Source organism: Aethina tumida, chromosome 1 (assembly GCF_024364675.1).
Source record: "Aethina tumida isolate Nest 87 chromosome 1, icAetTumi1.1, whole genome shotgun sequence".
In the NCBI taxonomy this organism is placed as follows: domain Eukaryota; kingdom Metazoa; phylum Arthropoda; class Insecta; order Coleoptera; family Nitidulidae; genus Aethina; species Aethina tumida.
The window spans coordinates 79,436,583-79,463,635 of NC_065435.1; the positions used below are offsets into that span (position 1 = coordinate 79,436,583).

The window sequence follows — 27,053 nt, forward strand, 5'->3', positions numbered from 1 at the left end:
ATTTAAATGTGAGGTCGTTTATTATGAAATTGATTATTTATTTGACTCAAATGGACTTGCTGCCGTTTTTCATTTTAATTGCTGTTTTTATATTATTATTCGATTTCCTAAGATGAAGAAGATAATAAAATAAATGTAATGTCACAAAATTATGAAAGTTTTAATATATTCATAACTGTCAGTCTACAATCGAAAAATAAAAAAGAAAAATTAACATATTTTGTTGTAGATTAAAAGTTTAATTTTTTAAAAGTTGTTACAAAAATTTGGAACATTTGAACTACTGTTTTCCACTTCGTGATTCTCGCATTGACAGTTGTGACATTTGCGCGTTGAGATCTTCTCTTGTATCAGTTTTACTTTGAGATTTGGCGAAATGGCTGCAATCGTAAATCACGCATTCCGCAGATACGTGCAAACTACTGCCGCCAAGGCAGCGGGCAACGTTAGGGTTGTCGGTCCTTCTGCTGTTTCCGGTGGCCACGAAGGTAAGAATGATTTGTCTCTCTTTTTAGGTTATATTATTACATAATTAACAATTTGAAGGTGGCTACAAAATCTGGAAGAAATTGACCTTCTTGGTGGCTTTCCCATCCATCGCTTTATGCGGAGTTAATGTCTGGTTAGCCCACCAAGCCCATGGTCATGAACAGGCTCCCTTCATCAAATATGATTATCTGAGAACCCGTACCAAGCGTTTCCCATGGGGCGACGGCAACAAATCCCTCTTCCACAACCCCCACACTAATGCTTTGCCTGACGGTTATGAACACTAAATAATTAATTGTATTTAATAGTATGAATATAGTGTAAACACATCTTATTATAATAAATTACATAACTTTTAAACTAAACGACTTTTTTGTTACATAGTGTTAAGTTATATAAGGATATGTTGGATTAAGGTAGGTTATTTGGTAGAGCTTTTGGTTGTGAGGAGGCAAGCAGTTTCAATGAATTAGCCATGAAGGATTTTCTTAACATCGAATCTACTTGGAATCTGACAAAGAAATGTAGAAAATTAATTGTTTTTATAGTATTGCATAATGTGTTTCAATATGAATGTATAGTATACAATTTTCCTACACACACAAGCTCTTCTGTTCAAAATAAGATTTCTTGTAATTTTGTTTTACTTGAGGCAATTATTGTTGTTCCTTATGTATTTGTTACACATGTTACTTTGCATATTTCTCGCTCATATTTTTATAATTGAATTTTATAAAAGCTTAAAAGTTGTCCCTGGGTAAATAAATACATTTATTTTTAATGTATATTTTTCATAAATCATAAAATAATAAAAATTTGGTATATTGGTAATATTGCCACGATATTCCAAAAATACGTATTCTAAAATTCTCAAATAAAATTAAGTCTAGACTAATTTTATAAATTACATGATTTTGTGATTTTGCAGGTTCACATTTAAAATATTTAAAATACAACAATCCTACTATGTAGTGATTGCTACGAACCTCTTTATTTTTCCCTTCTCTTAGGCCATGATCTTCGGATCGGTGCCCGGAGTGAGGTTTTTAGTCGGTTAGTCCGGCACTGCGTCTTGTAGATTTCCCCCTCTTTGTTCCAATAAAAAAAAAATAAACCTAAAATACTCTACAACTTTTTGCTCCAAATTCGACTTATATATATTAAACTGTTTCAAAAAAATCGACAAATTTGTTTTTTTCTTATTTATATCGAAAATCTTGTTGGAAATGGTAAAAAATCGTAAATTTTAATTTCCTGTTTAAATAAGACGGGAACGGTGTTCTCTTGGATTTTGAAATTTTTTAACTTTCGTTAGAGATAATATTTCAAAATGACCAAAACAGATTTTTATAGAAAATTTAACGCTTTACAAAAAATGTCTCTTACAGTTTTTTGATATATTCATTTTTTCAAAAGTTATTTAACATCAAAGTTGGACCGATTTAAAATTTTGACATTTTTCTCATTTTCTGACGCAACCATCAACTTTATAGGAAAATTTTATATGACATTTTTTGTAGAGAATTCAATTTGCTATAATTTATCTCCGAAAAAGTTTTAGATATTTTTTACAGATCATAAGTTACCTGCTGAAAACTAAAAATTTTATTAAATAAATGTTATTTTACTGCTTAAAATTAAGCATTTAATTTAAATAAATAAATTTTTACTAAAAAAATTGATTGTTTATTATAATCAAAGTAGTATATATCGTTACACTAACAGACTTTTACTACAATTTGGCAATTTGACAATGAAGAGCAATTACAATACTATATATAAATCATGACCAATGATCACATAATAATTTATTATCCCAATTGCTTACAACTAAAAAGTATGACTATATTTTAAAATATCTATAATAAATAATAAAAAGCATTTAGTTAATGAATTCTCAAACAAGCGAAATAATATACAACATATTTTATACAAGTTACATAATATATAACACTGATATTTTCAAATAGTTTAATGGAAAAGTAATGTTGTATATCAGGGGTGGCCAGCTCCTTGATAGTCCGAGCCATTTTCCATAATTTGAAATGTTTCGCGTATTATGCAAAAAATGTATTAAAAAAATTTGTTTACTAAAATTACACTTATTGAAAAGTACAAAATATGTGTATTGAATTAAAATATTAAAAATTAAACATTTATTTTACTTCTCTTGATAATTCTGGAATGAAAAGGGAACGGGGGTACATTTATCGAGAGCCACAAATAATCCTCCAAAGAGCCTCAGGTTGGCCACCTCTGCTATATATTAATAAAATCATAAATATCTTAGTTTATGTCAATAGGATTAATTTTAATTCATAACATGATGAGAGAAAAATAAAGAATTTTTTTTTCTAATTTTATACATTTTTATTAGTTTTTATAAATAGGGCTATTTTATTTAATTTATGACTACCTGTGATAATAATTTACAAAAACTAAGTTTCTTTAATTTAGTCAATCTCTAATTTTCTTAAGAAGTGTTTCCAAAATATGGGTTTTACGGCCTACATTTTTTTGGGGTTCTGGGCGGGGCTTAGCGAGAGAGGGTCGCAAAGGATTTTGTTTGGAAAGTGGTAATGCCATTCTGCAGCCGACTGTACAATACATTTTGTAAAGTTTGTTTTTGTCATTTGTATTTTTTAATGATATTAAACTGTCCAAATATTTTGTCAACCAATCCTCAATGAAGATTTGTAGACAATCGACTGAAAGCCGTTTACTTTACTCTTTATCAGTTCATTTCTCTTCGCAGCTACAAACACTACTTTTTGTGAAAAGAAGCACGAATGGAGTATTTTTATTTGCATGGTTTACAATTACAGGTTCTACCTCGATGTAGAGGAGTAGATGTAAGTCAACTTCTACCTAGGAACCCAAATTATGATACACTCAAAGCACAATACAGTATGTAATATACTGTAGATTATTATTAGCTTATAAATGGACATAGGTTTGGTTGGGCGAAATGTAATACCGGATGAGTAAATGCCGAATGTTTTTAACAATTTCTTTGGAAATGTGGTTTCTAACATATACGATAAAATACCAGCTGCTGAAGCAGATCCCATATATGCCATGAGTACCAAAAATATCACGGAAGTTTTCAGATTTAGAGAGGTTACATTTGTTGAGGTAAAAGTCACAATAGACACGTTAAAAAATAGCAATGCTCAAGATATTTATGGACTAAATATTGAAGTCATTAAATCTATTAAAAATCACATAGTTACTCCTCTTACCAAGTTAATTAACCATTGCACTAGAGATAGACCAGACTGTGTAAAATCAGCGTTGGTAATTCCAGTGCACAAAAAAGGTGATCACCATGATAATAATAATTACAGGCCCATTTCTATTTTACCCATTTTTTCAAAGATCTTCGAAAAACTTTTGCTGGGAGAAATTTTGAATTTCCTTGATAGAAATAATGTTTTTTGCTCAAATCAGTTCGGATCAGGGGTTGTCAACATCTGATGCAATATTTAATGTTGTTGCTAATGTTATTGAGGCCATTACTATGGTTTATTTTTGTCTGTCCAAAGAATTCGTTGCAACAATGAAACGTCTAATGAAGTAAGGATATCCATTGGAGTTCCTCAGGGATCGCTCCTTGGACCGCTACTATTTTTGATTTTTAATAACGAACTCCCTACATTCTTAAATGAGTTGGACGTTACTCTGTTCGCGGATGATACCTCTTCGGGATTAGAATCATCATCACTGATGTGGTAAGTTCTAGTCAGTAACATTTAAATCACGCTAAGCGTTGGTTTAATATGAACAAACTGTATTTAACCGAGAAACTGACCCAAGTCTCTGTTCATAACACAATTCTGGGTGTTACACTGTTTTGGGATAAATATGTGGAATCGGATCCAGGTAAACATTGTAGGAACATATACCTGCTGAGATATTTGGTCCTCTTGTTGTCTCAGTTGGTTTTGAGGTCTGCCTGTTATTCACTAGTCAATTCTCATCTCGGATACGTGGTTCTTTCTAGGGGACACTCATCGGGAACGTCCAGGTTGTTGGACTCCAGCGATGTGCGGTGAGAGTGTTGGACGGGCTTGCTTATGGGGAAGATTGCAAACATTGTTGTTAAGGATTATTTGTTGAATAAGTGTTTTTACTCAATATTGGAATATTTTTGTAATAATTTTAATGATTCGATAGAAACCTAGCTTTAAGATAATTAGTTTTATACATTGTAATCTGAATTTTAACTGCACACAACTGTTTTACGTCTGTAAACTGTTTGGATCTGATACTAATAAATTACTTAATTATTTAAATTCACCCAATGGGATGAATTCTACCTGAACCCTTAGAAAACGTCAATCTATGATTCTACCTAGGTGTGTGTTATCAACGTTTTGTGTTTAGTTTTTTATTAGAGTTCTAGTTTCAAATCTGCATGTGTGATACACCATTTTTTGCATATTTAGACAAAACGCCGAACATATCAAAAAGACAGCAATGTAGAAGAATACGTAACCGAGTTAGACAATTTGAAAATGAAGTGTCCAAGCTGAGAAATAATTCACACAATCACAGTATGAATTTCCATTGAAAACAGTGAAAAATATTCAATTATTTGAAAAAAAAAAAAATGCGAATTTATTTGTAAGTATTTAAATGCATGAAAATCGTATATTTAAAATTATTTAATTCGCATCATATATGGTAAAGAACTACTACTCTTTTTTATTCTAATTTAGCAAATTTGTAGTTATTCTCATTTTTATTATAATTTGTAACAGTCTTGTTGTTTAATATTTCTTGTTTTGTAGTCAATTTGCTTTTAATAAACATTTTTTATATAAATAAGATAAATAAACATCCCAGAAAATTTACTGTTGAATTAAATAGAACCTAGGATAGTCAAGAAATATTCCGTGAGTTTCGCATAAAACACCCTAACTTCTCTGGTAATTCCTACTTCACACTGTTACCTCCTTTGGTAGGACATTTCGCGATCACTGGGATGTTTATAGGCATTCCATGAGAAGTCTAATGTGACGACGTGTGCCGGTTGGGTTATAATCCTATACTTGTTGGTTTAATTAAATTGCCAGGAAGTCTTGTGTGTTATTTATAAACAATATTCGAAGTGGCTGATAATCCTGGCCGTGCTTTGGAACTTTAATCGATAACTAGACACGTTAAAATGTTATATCGATAACGTGACGAAACTAATTGTGGCAACGTACACTTGACAACCCAACCATTCAAATAAAATGAATGTAACGAGTAAGACCGGTTTATTGGCCAGTCCCACGAAAAAGACGAATAGGCCAAACAAAGTGAGTTACTAGTTACATGTTTACTGATTTTTAACTTAAATTCATTTTTATACAGAAGTCTATTGTTCAATTAACAGCAATTGCTAAACCTGCGCCGTTTGTTCTTAAACCGTTCGCCGGTTTATTCAACCCTTACCCGTACGGATGTTCTCTTCTTTGTAATCACCCGACAGATAACGAGGCTAAAGAGCTGCTGAAAAAGGCTAAGGACTCATGGGTAAATAACTATTAGGTTTTAGTTGTTTTTTTAATTTTTGCTCTTGTAGTTCGTTGAAGGAAGAAACGTTTTACTTGCGGAAGAAATCGAAGCAATTAAAGCAAGCTTAGAGCAACTTCAAGCGACACAAGCAATTGCCAGAAACACAAAATTACCCACAATAGAAAGCGTGCCTGAGGAACTCTTCAGAAGATACACTGAAACAGACTCTAGACCTTTAACACCGGCACCAACTTTAGCAAGCGCCGTCACTAGAGCATCGGGTTCAAGAAGATGCGTGACACCGGATCCGTTTCCAACAACTCAAATAAGAGAGAAAACTTTGCTCGTTCTTGATCTGAGAAGAAGTCACAGTCAGGAAACTTTGTCTTATTATGGTAGCTCATCGATTCTGGAGCCGCCTCTTATTAAAATCCAACACGTACACACCAGAGCGGGCAGTATTGATAAGTCTCCAGACAGTCAAAATATTGAACTCCCTTTCCTAGGTGGCAGACCGAAAAGTCCCAAAAAGTATGAAGTTGCAAAGGGAACTGAAAGTACTGAAGCCCAACCGGAAGAAAACGTGCAGAGTGAGGAGGAAGAAGAGGAGGAATATGTAAAACGTCGAGGGAAAAGACGAAGAAAACGTAGGGATGCTTCACGTGGTCCTCCGGCCTTTCAGGTGTCGCTTGATCCTGAAACGCAGGTAGGTACACATGGTGGAGTCGAGTCGAGAGGTACTAGCGCCAGACCTTCGTTAGTGTCAGGAACGCAAATAGAAGATGTTATTGAAATTGTCACTAAAATGAAACCTGCATTGATGACTTCGAAAAGTTTAGATGTTGATTCGTTTTTGGACGTGGAAATATTGAGGCAGTTACGAAGAGAACTGAACGAGGAAATTGCTGACACAGAACTTAATGATAAAGTATAATTTAATTAATTAGTCTGTGGTAAATATATATTAAGAATGATTTTTAGCGAAGGAAAGCATTGAAAGAGGTACTGAAAACTGTTTCGAAAGATAAAATCGTGTGTGAGGAATTGTCTATATTGCAAAAAGAATTGAAAATACCAGCCGTGAATGCAGATCTGTGGATTTCTCTTCCTAGAATTTTTACCAGATCTAGTGCTAGATTTGAATTGCCAATGGCTGATGCATCTTTAAATGGTATTGAATAATAATAATAATAATTTATAAATTATTTATAAATTATTATTATAATTATTATAAATTTATATTTAATTTTTGCAGCAATGACTCCAATGGATTATGTGAAAAATCACATTTACACATCTAATTCTAGAAAATTATTATATAATTGTGTTTTCACTAAATATAAAAGCGAATTCGACTTCGAATTGGAAAATGAACGAAAAATATCAGGAAGAGTGTTACAACAAGCTCTAGATTTAATGATGGGTAAACCGATGAGTGAATCTCAGAAAATTTATATAAAGGATTTACTTTGCTGGGACGATAGAGATGAATTCGATTTTAAAACATTTTGTGGTATTTCAGCGTTATGTGAGAGGCTTTTAGCACCGGAATATTGTTCGAAGTTGCCAGACAGGAACGTTGATCCCTGCCACGAGGTAAAAATGCAAAATTACACCGAATTGTGTTTAAAATAAGCTTTTCAGATTGAAATAGCAGATTTTGAGACTTTGGCCAGAAAACTTCATGGTCAGAACGCCAGTCCCAAACTAGTAGATATGTTATATAAGATTAAAACCTATTAGTTTTTGTAAATAAAAACTTACCACATTATGAAGAGTTTTATTACGACAAGGGAAAATAAATTTCAATGAGTATGAGTCTATAAACATGACTTTAATGCATTATGTACAACACTGACATCTAACAACTTAAACTAAACTTAAAGAGGTAATAGATTTCTATGTATTCTTCTCTTTAAATAATCACTATACATATATGTTTATAATTGCGAATAAAATAATACCCGATCAAAAAATAAAGTCTATTATTTTTCTGAAGTTCAGTTTGAGTCTCAACAGTTTTTAGAATACCATTTATATTTCATTCACGCGCGTATTCCAAAACAGAAATTAAAAAAGCAAAGCTCAAAAGAAAATTGGTCGGTTTAGACAACTCTTTTATAATGATGTCAATATTTTAAATTCAACACTTGTTTTGTATCACTTTGTTCGGTTAAAAATGTAATTATTTATACATTCTTAAATGGACCTTTCATTGATTATCACTCAAAAGTACCAAAAAAATTCAGCGCTTTATTAATTATTAAAATACAACATCGAAGCTTATAATTATACGAAGTGCTTCTTTTGCTGTATTCAGGGCTCTAAATACAGCAGAAATTGGCTCTTCACAACTAACATTAACACCTCTATTCTAAAATAGTAATCGGAATTACATACTTTAATAATCTATACTACTTCAATATTAAGACAATATTTGCACGCTGACTTTTTGGACTAACAGTTTCTCTAATAGAAAATTTATAAATGTAATGATATTGTTAAAGTTTAAACTTGATCAACAGAATGAAGGTTGTATTGTATTACATCAAATTTTCTAAAATCCCTACGGGGTTCTTTATTTATTCTGTATCATATAATAATTTTTAGGATTACCTGTATTAACAGCGGATCTTTTTTTATTTTTTAGATATTTGCAAATATATTATGCACTATTTTATTAAAAATTTTGCTTAAACCAACCAATTCCTTTACAATACTGATTGAATAGTTTATACTCGTATAAAAAATAATAATGTGGAATTTAAAGACATCAATTTTTAAGTAATTTTGGCCGAAATCTATGCTCTAAGATCTTTAAATTCGTTTACTTATTATATACTTTGATTTTTTCTTGTTCTTAATTTATAACCCATACTCAAAGCTTTTGTCCTTTCATATACATGTATAGTAATGATTCTTCTATCTTAAAGAATTTGTTATATAAAAAATCAAATTATATATAACAGTAACAAAAAACATATAAACTATTTGCGAATCTATACATCGAAACTAGTGATTGTTCATTTTATTTTGGAATTATGAAAATTTAAGAAAAACACTCAGACATCATCCGAGGACGAAATCGAAAATCTATTCAAAAGCATTTTAATTTTAATTTACTTTTTGCAATAGATTTTCACTTTTGTCCAAATTGGCATGGTGGAGTGTAAAATATCATTTAAAGAATTTTCTTCAGTTCAAATATCAGATATAAAAAATCATCCACTTAAGACAATGGCACAAACATTTAAATTTCACACTCTTTACAAAAATGTACATTATTTTAACATGAAACGTGACCTTATTAAAACTTTACGAATTTTAATAAAGTGGCAAAAATTAGTCCGACATCTGATCTGATATTAATATTAATTTAAATTTTAACTGGTACCTATTTTAAATGTTTTAAACTAATTATTGAATATATTGTGAATATTTATATTAATATTGCACTTTTGGTCGTTTTTCAGATGCAAAACACTTATTTTTCACGTTAATCATTTTAAGAACAAATTATTAAATGTGTACAACCAACGAATCCCTTAAGTAAATACTAAAACTGTTTTAAGATCTGCTACAATTAAATATTAAATATTTTCTTTAAACAACAACATTAATATAGTATAAAGTTTCTGTTCTAAACATGACTAACGTTTATACAAGGTTTAGAAATATAACCAAGTTATACAATATTGGCTATATTTTGTACATCTTGCAGTAATAACCTAATAAAGGCCTACAATTTTTGATACACAATTTTGCGATATAATCTGTCTAAATTGATTGAAGTGAAGGTATAAGAAATAAAGATTGTCCATGCATATTTGAATGAAAAAGGGTAATTTTACAACCGTGATATATCAAACAGTAATTTGTTAATGCGATTTAATATGTACTGATTTTGATATCACAAGTTGGGGTTAAGAAATTTTACTATTTGAAGGAAAAATAAGTAAACAATACAAAAAGTTATATAAATATTGTGCGGTGATATTTTATTATAATATTTGTAGTATAAGTATAACTTATTTTTCCCAATGATTTTAACATACTCTTATCTCTGTTATATTAATATCATTCACAGACAGATAAATATACCCTAAAGGAATCTAAAATTTCTACACCCTCAGTTTTTCAGTAACAAGATATTTTTATATAATGTACTAGTGATTATAAGTAAATGACGACAAAACTAAAATAGGCATTAAATACGTGGGAAATAGAGAGAAAAATGGTGAGTTGGATAGTTCCTTTTGAAAACATGCATCTTTTGACGAACATTTCTTTTTTAATTGGTAATTATATACAAAAATGTACAAATTATTTAGAATTTCTAAATACATGGGATATTTATTATTATTACTTCTGCAGCAGAACGTATTCGCATAACATCCAAGGCGCGCTTAACCTTTTCAAATAATAACTAGCTCATAATAAATATATTACATAAATTATAAACTCGCGCGTTCCAGATATTATGCGGGTATAGGTTGGTATTAGAAACCAAAGGAAAATACAAAGCTTATTATTTACATAGATGACTTGACTTTAAAACTAGACATACAGTCAGGGCAAATTGGAAGAAGATCGTGACGAAAGAAAGCCAAATTTTTTTTGATTTTTGATTAACAAAGAGTAGAAACACGTCACCGCAAACTTTTTGAACGGGTTCTTTCACTAAAAAGGCCCCACAAGTTTAAACAAAAATTATTTCTTGGCAGTGTTATAATATAGTTTTCTACGTTTATATTATGTTATTATGTTTTTACTATTTCTGACTATCCCAGTTTACATTTGTTCCTATACATCCGGTTTTTCAGTCAAGTACTTACAAATTTGCTGGCATAGACAAGCTAATCTATTGACTTCCATTATTTAGCTTGGTGTTGGTACCAGTGAGAACTTCTTTGTTCAGGAATATACAATGCATCCAGGGAAAATCAATTGACGATTTTCGTAGGATCAATTTGACAATATTATAATTATTTAAATAAAATGTTAACTGTTCTGTGAATCTAGTGGTGGTCGAACTGTGATCGATTGGTTTCTAGGATTAAATCTGGGAAGTTGCAAGTATGAGCAATCAAATAATTTGTTCACGTCCTTCGATTTATTGTCACCGTTCGACCCGGTTTATTTGACTAGAAACGACTTGTACGTAAATGAACAAATGCAAAATTGCATGGAATGTAGTTTCTAATTAACTATACATGTGCCTATGTGCCAATGTTTTTATGTACGACTTAAGTTAGATATAAAATTATTCTCATATAAAAAATATACATTTTCGAGTTTAAATCCGACTGTTCACAGCTCATAAATTATAATTGGGGAGTGTCTAAACAGGAACAAAATTACTCTGTATATGTTATGTATGTCTATATTATTAAATAAATATAAATAAAATAATGTTGAAATTATATAGTAGTATTAATATCACTAATACTGTATCGTTTTGGGAGACTGTAGAAAATAAAATTATCAAAAAGGATTATTCCTGTGTAGACCTTGTTGAAAAAGTGATTAATTTGTTGATTGAAAATGATCTACAACATGTGCCATTCACAGAACAGTCAATAAACAAAGATATTTCATACGTAGTCTACCGATACAAGTACCTGTAATAAAGCAAAAATCTAAATATAAATAATATAAATAATAATAATAATAATAATAATAATAATAATAATAATAATAATAATAATAATAATAATAATAATACAATACATTTACATAATTGTCATGTTAATACAAATCGTCACGTCTACGATTAGAATTCTGTGGTAAAAAAATTGGTTATCCTCTTTCGATGGTATAACAAAAATAGGGAACAATAAATACAAAATAGTGCCTAGACATTCATTATTATTCATAAAAATTTTCATGTTGTTTCCTAGAGATCCTCGCTAAAAAATTGTTTTCATATTTCTTATAGCCTGTTTAAATCACTTAGTTTATCCTACGCGAAAGACAGTCGCGTGGATAGTGGATAAACCGCCTCCATTCTTAGTTGCCGTTTGTGTTGCGGTGCGGGGCGATTATCGCATTTTTGTTGTTCGAATCGGTGCCATAGATCTTGCCCGCCTTCTTCGCCATCGACCCCAGTAGCTCCTGCGACAGTTTGTGCGCCGATTTGAGCGACTGCAACCACTCCTTTAGGCCTATTTCATCCTGAAATTCAATATTCGATATTTATTTGCATTTGGTTAATTGTTACTAGACAAAAATTAGCATTCAATTACATATCCTACGGTTAGTTGTTTATACGCTCCAATTTAATCAATCAACGAATGCAATTAATTTGATTGAATTGTTTCAAGAGATTTCCTTTATTAATTCACACCTTTAAAATGAAATATATGCGATGTACTATCGCGTTCATAAGTGGTCTGCCACTTCAATGACGTCAGGCCGTAAACGGTCACATTCTGTATTACCGTGCACTGCCGAGACGGTAGTGCACGGTAATACAGAATGTGACCGTTTACGGCCTGACGTCATTGAAGTGGCAGACCACTTATGAACGCGATAGTACTCTTTTACAGCTTCAATTCGATTTAGAAACCACTTACGGGATTCGTGAGGACTATTTTACCGTCGCGCATCCGTACGACGATGCAGTTCTCGTTCTTGACCTGAACCAGTTCCGGACTGACTTCTTCGACCTGATCCATAAACACCATTTCCGGTTTCGCAGAATCCGGATGCAATTCAAGTCGGTTTGGGTACAGTTTAGCGTAACGCATCTGCCAACTCGACGACCACGGACCGCCCAACTTTTTGATGTAACCATGTAATATACAATCGGATTCTACAAATGATTTTAATTAAATATACATAAATATAAAAACAAGTCGTCATTCTCCAAGTTTACCTTTTTCGTCCAAATCATATAATTTTTTCTGTTTCGCCTTTTTCTTATGCTCAGTTTTGTCCGCTTCGAAGTTTATCGTTTCAAAGACGGTTTCGGCAACTTCGTTCTGCCACCTCTCCGAAATTACCAGCGGGAAATTCTTGTACAATTCCTGATCCGAATCAGTTAGCTGGTAAAGAAAAAAGAAATACAAAAAATTCGTTAGTGGTGATTAAACAATATTTAACAATAATAATTATTATAACCACCTTTATTCCTTTGGTGTCTTCTTCGTCGAAGGATCCGATGTCGAAGGCATCTGCAGCATTTACTTCCCCTCGAGGCGGAATCAGTGGTGGTGTGTACTTTTGCAGATACACCTGTTGCCAATCTATGCCGGCAAAGAAAGGATGGTCCTTGACTTCGTCGGCCCTTTAAATAAATCGTATAAAAACTAATGCAAATCTAATTCGAGTAACACCTACCCGTTGCCTTTGCAACCGAGTCTTTTTTCTATGTCTCTCTGTAACAGACCCTCCAGCAACGATTTCAACTCTTTGCTAAACGAGTCCGGCAACTCAACGTTCTGTAACAGGAAAACACTGTTTAGCAACCGTGTGTTTGCGAGACAAAAACGGTGACTTGCCATTGTTAACGTCATCCTATCTATTTCATGTTTGTCTTTGGTTTTATGTTGGCGAAAAGGCGAGTGACCTTTCAGCAGTTTGTACAACATGCAACCGAAACTGAACCAGTCAGCACTCGAGTCGTACGCCGTGCCCTTTGATAATACTTCTGGTGCCATATAACCGTGGGTTCCTCTGTAAATGTGTATAAATATAAGAATAACAACTGAATAGAACAGAAGTTGTTTTCATAAACTTACACACTAGCATGGGGTTTTTTCTTAGAAAAATCACAGGCTAACCCTAAATCGGATATCCGAACATGTCCGTGTTCGTCTAGTAGAATATTTGCAGGTTTTAAATCTCTATATACAATATACCTCCTATGCATATGTTCCAAACCTGCGTAAAACAACAACATTTGAATAAACGATTCATCATCACGCAATAATTAGAACTGACCTAATATCACTTCAGCAGCATAGAACTTCATCTCCGACTCGTTGAAGACGCCGTGCTGACTGAGATGGTAGTGCAGATCGCCGCCGTTCATCAAGTCGAGTATGAAGCAGAGTTTATCGGGCGTGTGAAACGCGTACGTCATGCAAACGATGAACGGACAATCCTGGCCGGTGCTGACCAACGATAGCATGATCCGTTCGTTTAGTGCCAACGTTTCGCCCTGCTTCATCTTGATGCGCTTCTTGTCCAGACACTTCATTGCGTACATCTTGCCCGTGTCCGCTTTCCGGCAGCCGTACACCTCGCCAAAACCTCCGCGGCCGATTATCCGGTGCACGCTGAAGTCGTTCATTGTCAACTAAATCAATTGGTTTATCAGGGATGTCGCTCTTTAGAACCACTTGCTAAATTCTATCTTACCTGAATGTTTAATTCTAAATTTTTCCATTGACAAAATCTAGTATATTTATCACTGAAAATAAACGATAATTAATAGAAGATGTATTTGTAGATTTCAAATTTCATATATCTGATTTAAAAATGGATTTCAATCAGTCATCGCAACACGATATATATAAGTGCATTAAATTCTTGAAAATGGAAACATTTCAATATTATACGTTGCCAATGAAGCATACTTGGTCGCCTAAACTGATTCGATTTTAATTCGCACTCCAAATGTAATTAGTTTAATTGGCTGACTTTTAGTATTACATTACTCAGACCCAATTTCCTGGCACGTATCCAAACGACAACAATTTGAAAACTCCACATCTCTAATTTTTTTAAACTTTCAATTTAATCGTTGAAATATAATATATTTTGGGTCGCTGTGTAGTAAGTAAGTATAAAAAATTTCAACAAAGAGTACTCCTAATCTAACTAGGCACAGTCCACTTCTGTTAATTCAAACCTTCGATAATTCGAACCTCTCTATAATTCAAAGTTATCACGAGTTTCCTAGAAAATCCCCTTATATTTCGAACTAAATTAATACATTTTTATGCAGTTGGTAACAAAGCGACGCGTTAATTCGAACTCATCGGCGTCAGACACTCGACAATTCAAAGTTGCAGATAGAAAGAGAGAGACAAGTTCCAACTTGTATCATCGTGCACGAGCCTTTGTTTTTGTAGTGATTAGTTTGACGTACACTTCTTCACGAATTGGTTTGTTTAGTTAAGTTTCAGTTACTGTTACTCTTTCGTTGGTTGTATACAGATTAAATAAAAGTTTGTGTTAGTTATGAGTCTTAAAAAGTATAAATGCTTGACGTTTGCTGAAAAGAAGAAGTTAATCGTGGAAAGTAGAGGGAGGAGAGAAGAAAAGTGATGTTGCAAAAGAATTTAAGATTTCTCTGAGTACTCTCTCAATCATAATAAAGCACAAGAAGAAAATTTATGGTGCTCAAACTGCTGGTGTACGGAAAAAAACTACGAGAGGTAAATTTCGTCGTCTGGAAGAAAACCAGGTCATTTAGCTAAGACAGTGTAGAGGACAAAAAGTATCTACTAGCGGAAACTTGTTAAAGGAAAAAGTAAAAGTGTTTGCGTCTACTCTAAGCATCAAGAACGTTGCGGTAAGTGAAGGGTGGCTTACAAATTTCAAAAAGAGAAACGGAGTTGTGTTTAAAAAAGTTTGTGGGGAAAGTGGAAGTGTTAATGATGAAATTTGCTTAGATTGGCATGGTAAATTGAAGACATTGGTCTAAGGGATCATCTATAATTTTAAGACGTTCATACGAAAAAAAATTGTTAAGCTCGTTTTACAACCTCGGGTATCACGGTTCTGACGGCTATTTTATTAATTGACAAGGCATGGAGAACCGTAACACCCCTAACGATTCTCAACTGCTTCAAAATTTCCGGTTTCATAAAAGGAAATCAGGAAAATCTTCCAATAATTACGGATGATGAAGCACCAGCAATAGAACCACTAGTTGACATCAGCGTTGACATTGTTCATGTGGATGAAGATGTTGCTGTCTCAGGTTCACTAACTCACACTGGCGAAATTTTTTCTGCTACAGATACAAATGTAAAAAGAAGATGAATGAAGATGAGGACGATACATCGGAACCTTTGGCAGAGGAGTCAGTTAAGGAAGCAAAAGCCACATTTGACACCCTACAAAGCTTCTGTCTACATAACAAAAGTGATGAAAAAGCATTTCAAGCACTTTTTCTTTTAAAAAATGTTATTGAGTAGCCTGAGCAGCAGCAATGTGCTTTGAAGCAAGCATTATGAATATGTACATGTATGTATGTACCTCTTAACTTTTGTCATTTATTTGTAATATTTTAAGAGTCCCGCGAGTTTCGAATTAACGAGAGTCGACTGTATAAGATTTCTGCGCAACGAACAACTTTGTTTATTTTTAGTGTTGGTTTCAATCAGTTTCCTTTTCATATATTTACTTTGGCACATACCACAATTTCATTCTTGTACATACTTTATAACCATTTTACTGTTTAACAGACTTCAGTATAAGTAAAGTTTGATCGTTGAGCTGTTTTCATAGTTTCGTAGGGTGGTTTTTTAGAAATTCAATTAAGCACGGATAATTCCATAATTCCCGGAACATTATTACAATTTCCATTCGGTCGAATCGGACGACCGCTAATAAGATAGTGGTCGTTTCATGTTTGCCATTAATTCGATATGCGAACGTAACAAGGGCTCATTGGAATGTCGGTTTGGCCGTTTAACAAAACCGGCTCGTGTTTGTTTGTTGTTCGGGCCGGGACCGAAACATGCGTAACCAAACGATTGTTTGTTGCGATCGATGTTTGTTTATCGCAAATGGTTGCACAAACACGATGCATCAATGTCCTTTACACTTAATTTTATTACAGCTTCTAATAATAGTGTTGCGTTTCCTTTACATAATTACGTTTTATAATCTATAAACAAGTTTATTTACTTATTTTTTACCTACAAAATTGGATAACCTACCTTTCTAAAAATTTTTTGAAGGGTTCATCCCTTAAATGATTATAGATTTCTTCTATGTAAGGCTAAAACAAAAGTGACGTTAGTAAGTAACAAAACTACAAAATAATACCTACTTCAAATAAAGTAACTGGAAATTCATTTCTAATTAGATGTTGCTGAACATGTTGAAGACAAGACATTGAATAATCCTGTAATATGAGAAAATTATAAATGTATAATCTGTTCTTCAGTTTTAGCAATCTTATTAATTCAATAATTGAAAATAATGATTCGATCAAATAATCAAAGATGACGAAAAGTATCCCACAACTTACGTGTGATCTTGACAAAAGTTCCTTCATGATGAAGTTGTCGTAAATGTCCTTCGCTTGCTTCTCCCTCTCTTCTGGAGTTTCCAGCTTCTCGTACGTTTTTATCTAAAATACAAAGAAAAAGCAATGTATAAGAAAAGAAAATCAATTAAATAAAAATCTGTTTTTAACTCATTACCGAAAATCAGTTTATATAAATGAGTGTTAATGCATTTGATTAAAATGTTGAAAATATGATTTTACAGTAAATAAATTCAAAATATTTAGAACAAGTTTAATTCCAGGATTAAATGGCAGTAATTCCGGCACCTACCCTTGTCCTCAAATTTTTGCGAACGTTAATTGCTTCAGAAACTGCAAGCATCAATAATGTGATGTAGTTTTTAAAAATAGAAAATTTCTCAGCACCTCTATCTATCTTCGTTCGAAGAATGGAACTTGATTAGTTTTTAGCCGTATGCTCGTGCCAATAAAAGTTCTGACCGAAGACGGGTTAAAGAGTGGCATATGAAAGGACGTCATTAAAATGCTAATAAAGCCGTTGAATCGAAATCCGCGAACTTGCTTTCCCCGATCCCTTTTTATCGAATTAAAATATATCCGACTACCGTTGCTGTTGTGTTATTACTTGAATATGATTAAAATTAGAAATAATCAGAGTGAAAGGACAAGACTGATATTCAATTTCGAATTATTTAAATCCACGTAGACCGGCAGATTTCCATAATGAGAATTTCCTCTTAGTCCATACGGTTCATGCATATTTATTACCTGGAGACGAGAGGAAAATTGTATTTTTAGAGCCTTTCATAAATGCAAAATGGCAGAGAAGGAATCGGGATCGGAGTCTGGCAAGGTGCCGAAATTATTATCCGGTTTAATCCCGGAATGAAACTATAATTGGAAAATTGTTGGGAATATGGGGATTATTTGCTTTTGAAACTCGTTAAATTCACTTCTGTGTTTCGCAAACTATAATTATCGTCCGGATTATTATAACATTCGTCTACGCATTATGTTCAAATATTAATTAGTACAAATTGTTCGATTTAATGCTTCTACTTTTACCTTTTGAAAATCATTGGATTTATTAATCTACAACTTTGTATTTTAATCCTTCCATAAATGATTAAACTAAATGTTTATTAATTATTTTTGACTTAAATAAATAAATAAATGAATCAATATAAAGGTAATTGCCACAAAAAGGAAGTAATAAAATAACAGAATATTATAATATTCTAAAAGAATCAATTATAATAAATAATAAATAAAAATAAAACAAAATGAAAATGAAAATGTACGATCAGCTTTTCAGTGAGCGTGTGGGATTAGAAGAAAGAGTATTAAAAACTGTGCGAATGTTCAAATGTGAAACAGTAAACAAATGTTTACAGATGTATTATTGCAGCAGACTCGCATAATTATTTTTTGACAAATTGAGAATATTGTTCTGTTCACATTATGAATTTCGAATATGACGTTAATGTTTTACTGTTTTACAATTATATTTATTATTGTTTAATTTGTTCAATAACATCTAATTATGATATTATATGTTGGTAATTAAAAATTATATTCATATCATTTGAAAGAATTACAGTTTTTTTACTATATCGTATTTGTAATTAAAAGTTTATAATTTAAGTAAAATAAATAAATTCAAAATTAATATATTTCACAAAAACAAAACATTTTAATCAATAAATGTGCATTTTAACAAAATATTATGTAAACAAAAAAAATGGAGCATTAATATACATAACTACAAAATTATAAAATACAATGGGTATATATAACTATAGATCTCTCGCTGATCGTACCACATCCATTTTGAATACAGCTAAAATGTTTCTCAGTACAACTGAAATATCTAAATTTTTTATGTTTAATTTATGGAATATTTTCTAATTTCTTTTCTATTTCGGGATATAGAAGTTAAATCATAAAAAAATGAGAGACTTAAAAAATTATGTAAACTTGTTATATATTTATATTATGAAGTTTGAGCGTCAAAGTTGTATTATCATTTTGCAAACAAATCTTGTCACCCGCTATCGCTAAGCTCCGCACAGAACCCCAGAAATGGTACTCAGTAGGTCATCGAAAATTGGAAAAATATTTCTAATCTAATCTTAAATATTCCAGTGGAACCTAATAGAGCGGATATATAAAATATAAGAATATGGATACAGAAATATACTTCTTCCTAGAATTAAAAATATAAGATAAGATTAACTCACTGAGATATTGTTTAAGAAGCCATGCGACTAAAAATCGTGTACAAAATTTGCCAGAAGTGGCATGATATTTGATCAATATGGTCCAACTATGTTAAATCTATTTGACAAATAGTTTTGAAGAGAATTATTTTGTTTTGTTATCATAAAAATATTATTGCTCCTTATCGACTAAGATACAATAAAATAATTTGAATTTATTTTAACTCAATAATTAGTAAACAGTTCTGTAACATTTATAAAATAACATTAATTAAGTTAAGTAAAATTGAGATAAAATCAATGAAATAAATTAAATAAGAGTAAACTTTTATTCGATGTTATAAAATTTTATCGACTAACAAGTAAAAAATATAATTTCATGGTGTATTGTTTTAAATCAAAATATAAATACTAAGTTAGAGATGTTACACAAGTGTTATAAAACTATCGGGTTAATTTATGCGAGATCTGTACCTTAGGTTGGTAATGCCATTCTGAAAGCGACTGCACTGACTGATTCAATATGGAAAAGTAAAAAATGGACATGTGAAGTTTTCGAAACTCGAGAGACTCTTAAAATATTACGAATTATCGAGTGTTTGAAATATCAAATGGTTCAAATTTTTTTAGAGAAAAGACATAAAATTTCTAATTATTGAGTGTTGATAATCAATTATTATTTATTAACTGCTATTCTTTAAGAATGACGAAAGTTAAGAGGTACATACATACAGTCGGCTGCAGAATGGCATTACCACTTTGGAAACAAAAACCTATGAGACCCTCTATCGATAAGCTCCACCCAGTACACCAAAAAGAGGTATACAAGGGACAGATATAGTAAAAAAAGGATGAATACTAATTGCGGTAAGTTATAAAATTTAAATGAGGGGCCACCGAAATTTGGAAAATATGCTTAAAATTGGATTTGTGGAACGAAATTTTTACTACTAGTACTAGTTAGTAATCGTTAGTATTTTTAAACAAAATTAATGAAAATTTTGTACACTTCATCTTTTGGTGTAGTCGTGTTCGAAACAGTCTAATCATAATGAAATGAAATGAAAACATAAGTTAAAACGGAGAAAATTTTAAATAATCCAGTGAAATCTATTAGAATCGATATATAAAATATAAGAATGTGGATACAGATATCTCCTTTTCTTAGAATTTAAAAATTGTAATAATAATTGGGATTAAATATTATATACAATTATATATTAATTAAAACAAAATGTCTACCTAATTTTTTGAGACTCTGGCTGAAATAATTCTATTGATATAATTCAATTATACCGACACAACACTTATTTGACAAATGGTTTAAAAAACTGTTTTTTTTTATTTTATTGTATATTATATTTCGTTGTGTTACTATAAAAATATGTCTTAAATTAAAATTGTATATATTTCAAATTTAGGAAAATAATATTGCTTTAACTAAATCATAAATAATAAAATAATTTGAATTTATTTTAATTTAATAATTTGTAGAACATTTATACGATAATATTAATTTTGGATATTAACTAAAGCAGTGACAGATCAGTATTTGTTAATCTTAGTAGAATTGAGAAAAAATCACTATTACAAGTGTACAACCCAAATAATGGGGTTACTTCACCTTACAAGATGTTTACCTTAAAAATACACACCCTAACTCTCATATTCAGACCGCAAACGAAACTGGACCTTAGGGTGGTAATGCCATTCTGCAGCCGACTGTACATGTATATATGCATAATGTGAATTAATTAATCTTTCAAAAGAACTCTGTTATATTGGTTTGCATCAAAGCATATTGCTCAGACTGGTTTTTCATCACTTTAAGTGACACCTCTGCCAAAGGTTCTAATGTATCGTCCTCATCTTCATCGTAGCCTTTTTTCATTTGTATCTGTCGCAGATAAAATTTCGCCATCGGTTAGTGAATCTGAGACAGCAACATCCACTTGAAGAAAGTCAGAAAAACTCTCACCGCTGATGTCAACTAGTGGTTCTATTGCTGGTTCTTCATCATCTGTAATTATTGGAAGATTTTTCTGGTCTTCTTTTATGAAACCAGATTTTTTGAAGCAGTTGAAAATCGTTAGGGGTGTTACAATTCTCCACGGCTTGTCAATCAGTAAAATGGCCGTTAGAACCGTGATATTCGCAGTTAGCTGCTTGTCGAGAGGTTGTAAGTGGAGCTTAAAAATTTTTTTTGCGATAGAACGTCTTACACTTCCACTTTCCCCACAAACTTTTTTAAACACAACTTCATTTATCTTTTTGAAATTTGTAAACCACCTTTCACTTGCCGCAAAGTTTTTGATGCTTAGAGTAAAAGCGAACTCTTTTGCTTTTTCCTTTGACAAGTTTCCGCCACGTCTTCTTCAAGATAACGTACTCTGGCAGTTTGAGCAGCATACATTTTCTCCTTGTGCTTTATTATGGTTGAGGGAGTACTCAGAGGAATTATAAATTTTTTTTGCAACACCACTTTTCTTCTCACCTCCCTCTACTTTTTCGATTAACTTCTTCTTTAGGACTCATAACTAACACAAACTTTTATTTAATCTGTATACAACCAACGAAAACAAACCAATTCGTGAAGAAGTGTGTGTCAAACTAATCTCTCTCTCTCTCTCTCTCTCTCTACAACTTTGAATTGTCGAGTGTCTGACGCCGATGAGTTCGAATTACCAAGCGCATAAAAATTTATTGATTTAGTTTGAAATACAAAGAGATTTTCTAGGGAACTCATGATAACTATGAATTATAGAGAGGTTCGAATTATCGAAAGTTTGAATTAACAAGGGTCGACTGTATATTACTTGTAGTGACGCTAAAACTGATTCAAAAAACACTAGGTCCAGAAAAATGAGCCCATCACCTTTGTGTTTTTCAATTTTTAACGTATTACAACTAATTTATTGTAAAAAAAAAAGAATAAAAATGAGTCAACTTTTCTTAAGACATATAATCAAATGTTTCCGAGTTCGTTGGCTCCGCGCGTCGCTCATATGCATTTGTACGTCGGGCGTGCAACGACACGATGTGTTGCACGCACGCTACGACGAAATCAATTTGCCCCCACGTCTCGTATGCCACCTGTTGATTTTAAGTGGTGCAGTTTAAGGATCTGTTTGCTTTTTTAATTGAGGCGAGGTGCACGAATCGGCGCTCGGCTCGCTAATTATTTCGGTCGGGCACTTAAAATAATCCGTCGTCGTTTCGGAATGAACTAGGGTTAGTATTTAGTAAACTAGATATGGGTAATTGCGCCTGAATAAACTGGTGAATAAGTTAATTGCAGAAATATTTGCATTGTTAATTAATTAATTAAACATACAATGACATATTTATTACATGACATCCAACTATTGTATATTACAAAAGGAAAAACAAAGAGGATTCATTGGTTTTTGTTGGCCGTTTATCTTCGGTCGTGGCCTTTCTAGTTCGTAAACCTACAAGACGAGAATGAATAGTTTTCAGTGCAAAGGAGCGAATACGAAAATGGCTTTAACGCATTATATAATTGCGCCTTGTTACAATGTGCTTTCGGTGAACTTTAATGGTTCGGCTACGATCAAACTACAATTAATCTTCGGTTTTGGACTTAATATTTAGTTTGTCTGAAGCTGGAGATTACAATTTAGTTTCGTTTTTAGTTTTTATGAACCATTTTCGATAGGTTACGTATATCCTGTTGTTGGTAAGGTCATTCTTTGGATTTTCTTTGTGCACTTTCTGGAATTATGAAGAGTTTACAATAGCTTTACCGGAATGAGTTTTCAGCAACGTGAACATGATATAATTCATATACATTCTTGCAGCACAAAGGCAAAATACATTCCTAAAAACTATGCTGCAAACTCAATTGCAATTACGACCGTTGGGAATTAAGCACTTTACGAGTTATTCATTTCTCCAACTTATTTTCTTCATTTAATTTCCACTGAATTGTCCTTAATTGTTTTCTTTCTCAACGAGAGAAAGGAGAATTTGTTCACAAAATAATTTAAATATTTTGGGCATTGTACTACTAGGTGGGGTGAAAAGTAACCTCCTTGTAACCTCCTTGGGAATGAAACAATTTTTTTTTCATTTTATTCAATGTAGTCCCCTTTCAGATCGATACACATATTCCAACTTTTTGATCTTGTCCGAAAAGTAATTTTCCGAGAGGTCTGCAAAATACTCTTCCGAGAGCTGAATTTTTTATTGATGATGATCTTTTGAGGTTTGAGAAGAGATAAAAGTCCGATGGAACTAAATTTGGCAAATAAGGTGGATGGGGAAGCAATTGGAGCCTCAAATCGATGCTCTTGGATGCCGGCGCATTGTCTTGCAAAAACAAAATTTCTTTTCGTTTCATGTGAAGCCGTTTCGCAGTGATTTCGGCCTTTAATCGCTCCAATAATGCGCAGTAATACTCGCTGTTGATGGTTTTTCCTTTTTCGAAATAGTCCACGAAGAATATGCCATGCCAATCCCACCAGAGGGCCTGCCGTTACGGACTTCATCGGCTGTGGAGTTTCGGCCACCATGAAACTCTCGAAACCAATATTTCACGGTGTAATCTGATAGAGCATTAGCCCTATAATATTTATCCAACTTTTCTTTTGTTTCCTTCGCCGTTTTGCCTCTCAAAAAATAATGTTTTATGAGAGAACGAAAATCATGATGCCAAACACGTAATAACAGTAAATAGCCTTATCTAGTCGTTTTGTTATTTTTAAAAGTTATTAGTAAAAAGTTCTTATTGTAATCAATAAGTAAAATAAATAAATAATTACGCATACAAGGGCACGCAAAATAATCGACTTACTGTTGATCAAATTTCAAATCAATTCAGATTCAACCATGAAACAATTGAGTGGAGCTTTCATGGAAATTTCATCAGCTGTTACTTAGGTATTTTTCATTCGAAACGAGTTTAGTACCGTTGGATGCCTAATTGAATTACCTTTCTAACGAAATATAACTCATTTCAGTCGGGATTGATCTTCATTCAAGACACTAGTTTAAGTATAGTACATATGTGAAAAATTGGAATACACTGTTAACAGTCAATCCATAATTGGTCAGTTCAAAATTGTTTTATGTAAGGAATGTTCCATTAGTACAATATAAAATATTTGCATAATAATAAGTTTTAGTTTAATAACTAAAACATGCATAGACGTAATAATATTACGTATTAATAAGGAATGTTAAATTTCATTATTTTTCGGTAACCATTTAAATTATTAAGTATTATTTTTTGAAATAATGTTTTTCTTTACTTTATGACTATCTGAATACGTCGGTTTATCCAAATTTACAACGCAGTTATCTCAATTCAACAAAAACCTCAGTTCGATTTATCTGAAATTTCCATAATATTAAATAACATAAATTTCATAATTATATGTTAAAAATAAAACAGTATTATGTGGTTAAATCACAAATCGGTCTTTAAAAGTGGAATATGAATTAGGAGAATAATTTTTGTGATTTCCGTAGTGAATTTTATGGTAATCTAAACAAATATATGATTAATAAAAATTTCAAGTAAAATGTGAAACGGAGAAGTTTTACGATCTAATTTAGTTAAAATATGAAAACTATTATTATTATTAACTACGATAGCACGAGAAAACGGGTTTAGAAGTGGTGTTCTGGTGGTAACTTCAACCGTAAATAATTCCTCCATTCTTCTCCGACACAAAAGCCTCGAGTCTTAACATTTATCTGAGCTAAACACAAACCAAAAGTAATCGCCACTTCAGCCACTTCATTCAGATTTTCTATAATATAAATATAAACTACTACAACTACTACTAGTTGGAATTGAAATATTTCGAAACAACTCTGCGCTGAACTCTGTATATATTTCGCAACTACTTGGCGCGAGATGCTGATAAAAAGTTAATGCTACATTAACATACATCCCGCAGGACCTGATCCTGAACTTTAATAGACCGTCCCGCATTTTAAGTGAATATAAATTAAAATTGGGGCTTCGCTTCGGCATATCTAGAATTGTTCGAGCGTGCGATAATTAGGCATCGGGACGATTATAAGTCGTGTAAGTCGTTAATCAATCAATTCACAATTTGGGTCACGGTGATAGAAAATTACCAGCATTTAATCGAGGGCAATTAGTAAAATGATAATGCCACGAAAATATAAATTATGACACACCGTCCGAAAATAAAGCCGCACATTTTCTTCTGGGTTGTAATAAATTTGTCCAGAAGAGAATTATTCAACCCGACACATAAAACATTTAGACAAAATAAATAAACGTAGCCATAAAGCGGCATGCACGGATATCACACGTTTATGGATGTAATAAAGGGTGAAATAAACCGACGAATAATAACAAATTTTACGATTTGAAACCATTATCCCGATTAATATGAATGATTTGAAATATGTGAATAACGTCGATACTCACTGTAACTACACTGTGAATCGACATTTTTGTGTTTGCTTGTGTCTGTTTTGAATGAATTACAATATGAATAATTAAATAATTAAAGGACGTTTTTGACAGCATTTCATTTTAATTAATAATTTGTTCAAGGAAACAAATGTTTGACATATGAAAAATATGTTAATAAATGATTATTTTATAGATAATTTTTAATCAAGAAAGCACGAAGGTCTACATATACCGCCTTCCAAGAACAAGGCTTCCGAAACGCGAATCAATAATACGCCGTATTTATTTCTCTTCTCGAAATTATAACCTACGCTTAAGCGCACAATGAATAAATAAAGGTGCACGGAAACGGGGGCGCGTTTGATCAAAAAGTGGAAACGCTGCGCCACACTGGTTTATTAATGTCTGCGTGCCGCGAATTAGCGCCCCTTTGTGCCAGCTAAACGCCGTTGCATTTTTAATTTTCCATTATGGAAGGACGTCCCGGAGATATCGGAAGAAATGACGAAATGGGACGCGCGACCTTATCTCTTAAAGTATGTACTGCTTGTATTCAATTCCGGTATATGTAATATTAATTATTTTATCTCTTATAGTTTTATGTTTATTCTAATTTTAATCAATATAATTTTATTCTTTGAAGAACTGCTAAGGAAATGTTTTTTTATTTTTCATTGGACAAAATTATAACTTACTATAACTTTCTATCGAGTAGTTTATCAATACTCCATATTGTTTATTCAGTCGATTATTTATCAGCAGTCTTTTAGTCTCCCAAGACCGAGAGAAACCAGTATGTCTACTTGCTAAGAAATTACAGTTAAATAAGGCAGTCGTTTCCTTTATTAAAATAATTTGTCAGAATTTGAAAAACTTGAAAATAACTGAATAATTCGTCTGTTTGTCTGTCAAAAAATAGTCCGACCCTGTCGTCAACTGAAATTAAAGCCAACCTGGAGGAAATGGGACTTGCTGAAAGTAGTTTAAGGACTGTGAGAAGAGTATTTAGTGAATTTGACCTCAGATATACTAGAAAAATAGAATAAGAATATATTATAATTCATATAATACTGTATAAAACAACAATAGTAAATTAATATTATTTTAACAGTTTCTATAATAATGACCACTATCGTAATAAATTGTGAAACTAAAATATGGCCCAGTTTATTTATAAATTTTTATACAGTTATGCCACGTACCGACGGTT

General features: G+C 32.1%; 3 protein-coding genes across 4 annotated transcripts in view; 2 read left to right on the forward strand and 1 right to left on the reverse strand.

Annotated features, from left to right (window-relative positions):
• Window positions 1-313: 313 nt before the first annotated feature.
• LOC109604915 (cytochrome c oxidase subunit 6A, mitochondrial-like) lies at window positions 314-854 on the forward strand. Its single transcript, XM_020021470.2, has 2 exons — window positions 314-488; window positions 547-854. Exons 1-2 carry the CDS (start codon window positions 377-379, stop codon window positions 774-776), a joined length of 342 nt encoding a protein of 113 aa, XP_019877029.1. The 5' UTR covers window positions 314-376; the 3' UTR covers window positions 777-854.
• Window positions 855-5,514: 4,660 nt separating this feature from the next.
• On the forward strand, window positions 5,515-7,754 carry LOC109604909 (uncharacterized). The gene is made up of 6 exons (XM_020021463.2): window positions 5,515-5,795; window positions 5,851-6,012; window positions 6,062-6,922; window positions 6,976-7,165; window positions 7,250-7,590; window positions 7,639-7,754. Exons 1-6 carry the CDS (start codon window positions 5,730-5,732, stop codon window positions 7,735-7,737), a joined length of 1,719 nt encoding a protein of 572 aa, XP_019877022.1. The 5' UTR covers window positions 5,515-5,729; the 3' UTR covers window positions 7,738-7,754.
• A 53-nt stretch (window positions 7,755-7,807) lies between these two features.
• The window catches only part of LOC109598675 (G protein-coupled receptor kinase 1), a 69,131-nt gene continuing 49,885 nt past the window's right edge, over window positions 7,808-27,053 (reverse strand). Inside the window, exons 4-15 of one of the 2 annotated variants that reach the window (XM_020014580.2) lie at window positions 17,207-17,308; window positions 17,006-17,080; window positions 16,893-16,954; window positions 14,359-14,410; window positions 13,939-14,296; window positions 13,737-13,878; window positions 13,497-13,671; window positions 13,336-13,436; window positions 13,120-13,282; window positions 12,872-13,040; window positions 12,570-12,808; window positions 7,808-12,168 (exon numbers count right to left, since the gene is read on the reverse strand). In XM_020014580.2, the coding sequence (XP_019870139.1) occupies window positions 12,004-12,168; window positions 12,570-12,808; window positions 12,872-13,040; window positions 13,120-13,282; window positions 13,336-13,436; window positions 13,497-13,671; window positions 13,737-13,878; window positions 13,939-14,296; window positions 14,359-14,410; window positions 16,893-16,954; window positions 17,006-17,080; window positions 17,207-17,308 (1,803 nt within the window). In that variant the 3' untranslated portion in view covers window positions 7,808-12,003. Of the gene's footprint in view, window positions 12,169-12,569; window positions 12,809-12,871; window positions 13,041-13,119; window positions 13,283-13,335; window positions 13,672-13,736; window positions 13,879-13,938; window positions 14,297-14,358; window positions 14,411-16,892; window positions 16,955-17,005; window positions 17,081-17,206; window positions 17,309-27,053 lie in introns of both variants that reach the window. The other variant, XM_049961772.1, reaches the window with a different exon arrangement.

Bases quoted from the DNA above. Each gene is read 5' to 3' on its own strand.
- LOC109604909 (XM_020021463.2), top strand. From the start codon at position 5,730: ATGAATGTAACGAGTAAGACCGGTTTATTGGCCAGTCCCACGAAAAAG. The intron at 6,013-6,061 runs GTAAATAACTAT...TTGCTCTTGTAG, and splicing joins AAAAGGCTAAGGACTCATGG to TTCGTTGAAGGAAGAAACGT. The intron at 7,591-7,638 runs GTAAAAATGCAA...TAAGCTTTTCAG, and splicing joins ACGTTGATCCCTGCCACGAG to ATTGAAATAGCAGATTTTGA.
- LOC109604915 (XM_020021470.2), top strand. From the start codon at position 377: ATGGCTGCAATCGTAAATCACGCATTCCGCAGATACGTGCAAACTACT. The intron at 489-546 runs GTAAGAATGATT...AACAATTTGAAG, and splicing joins TGTTTCCGGTGGCCACGAAG to GTGGCTACAAAATCTGGAAG.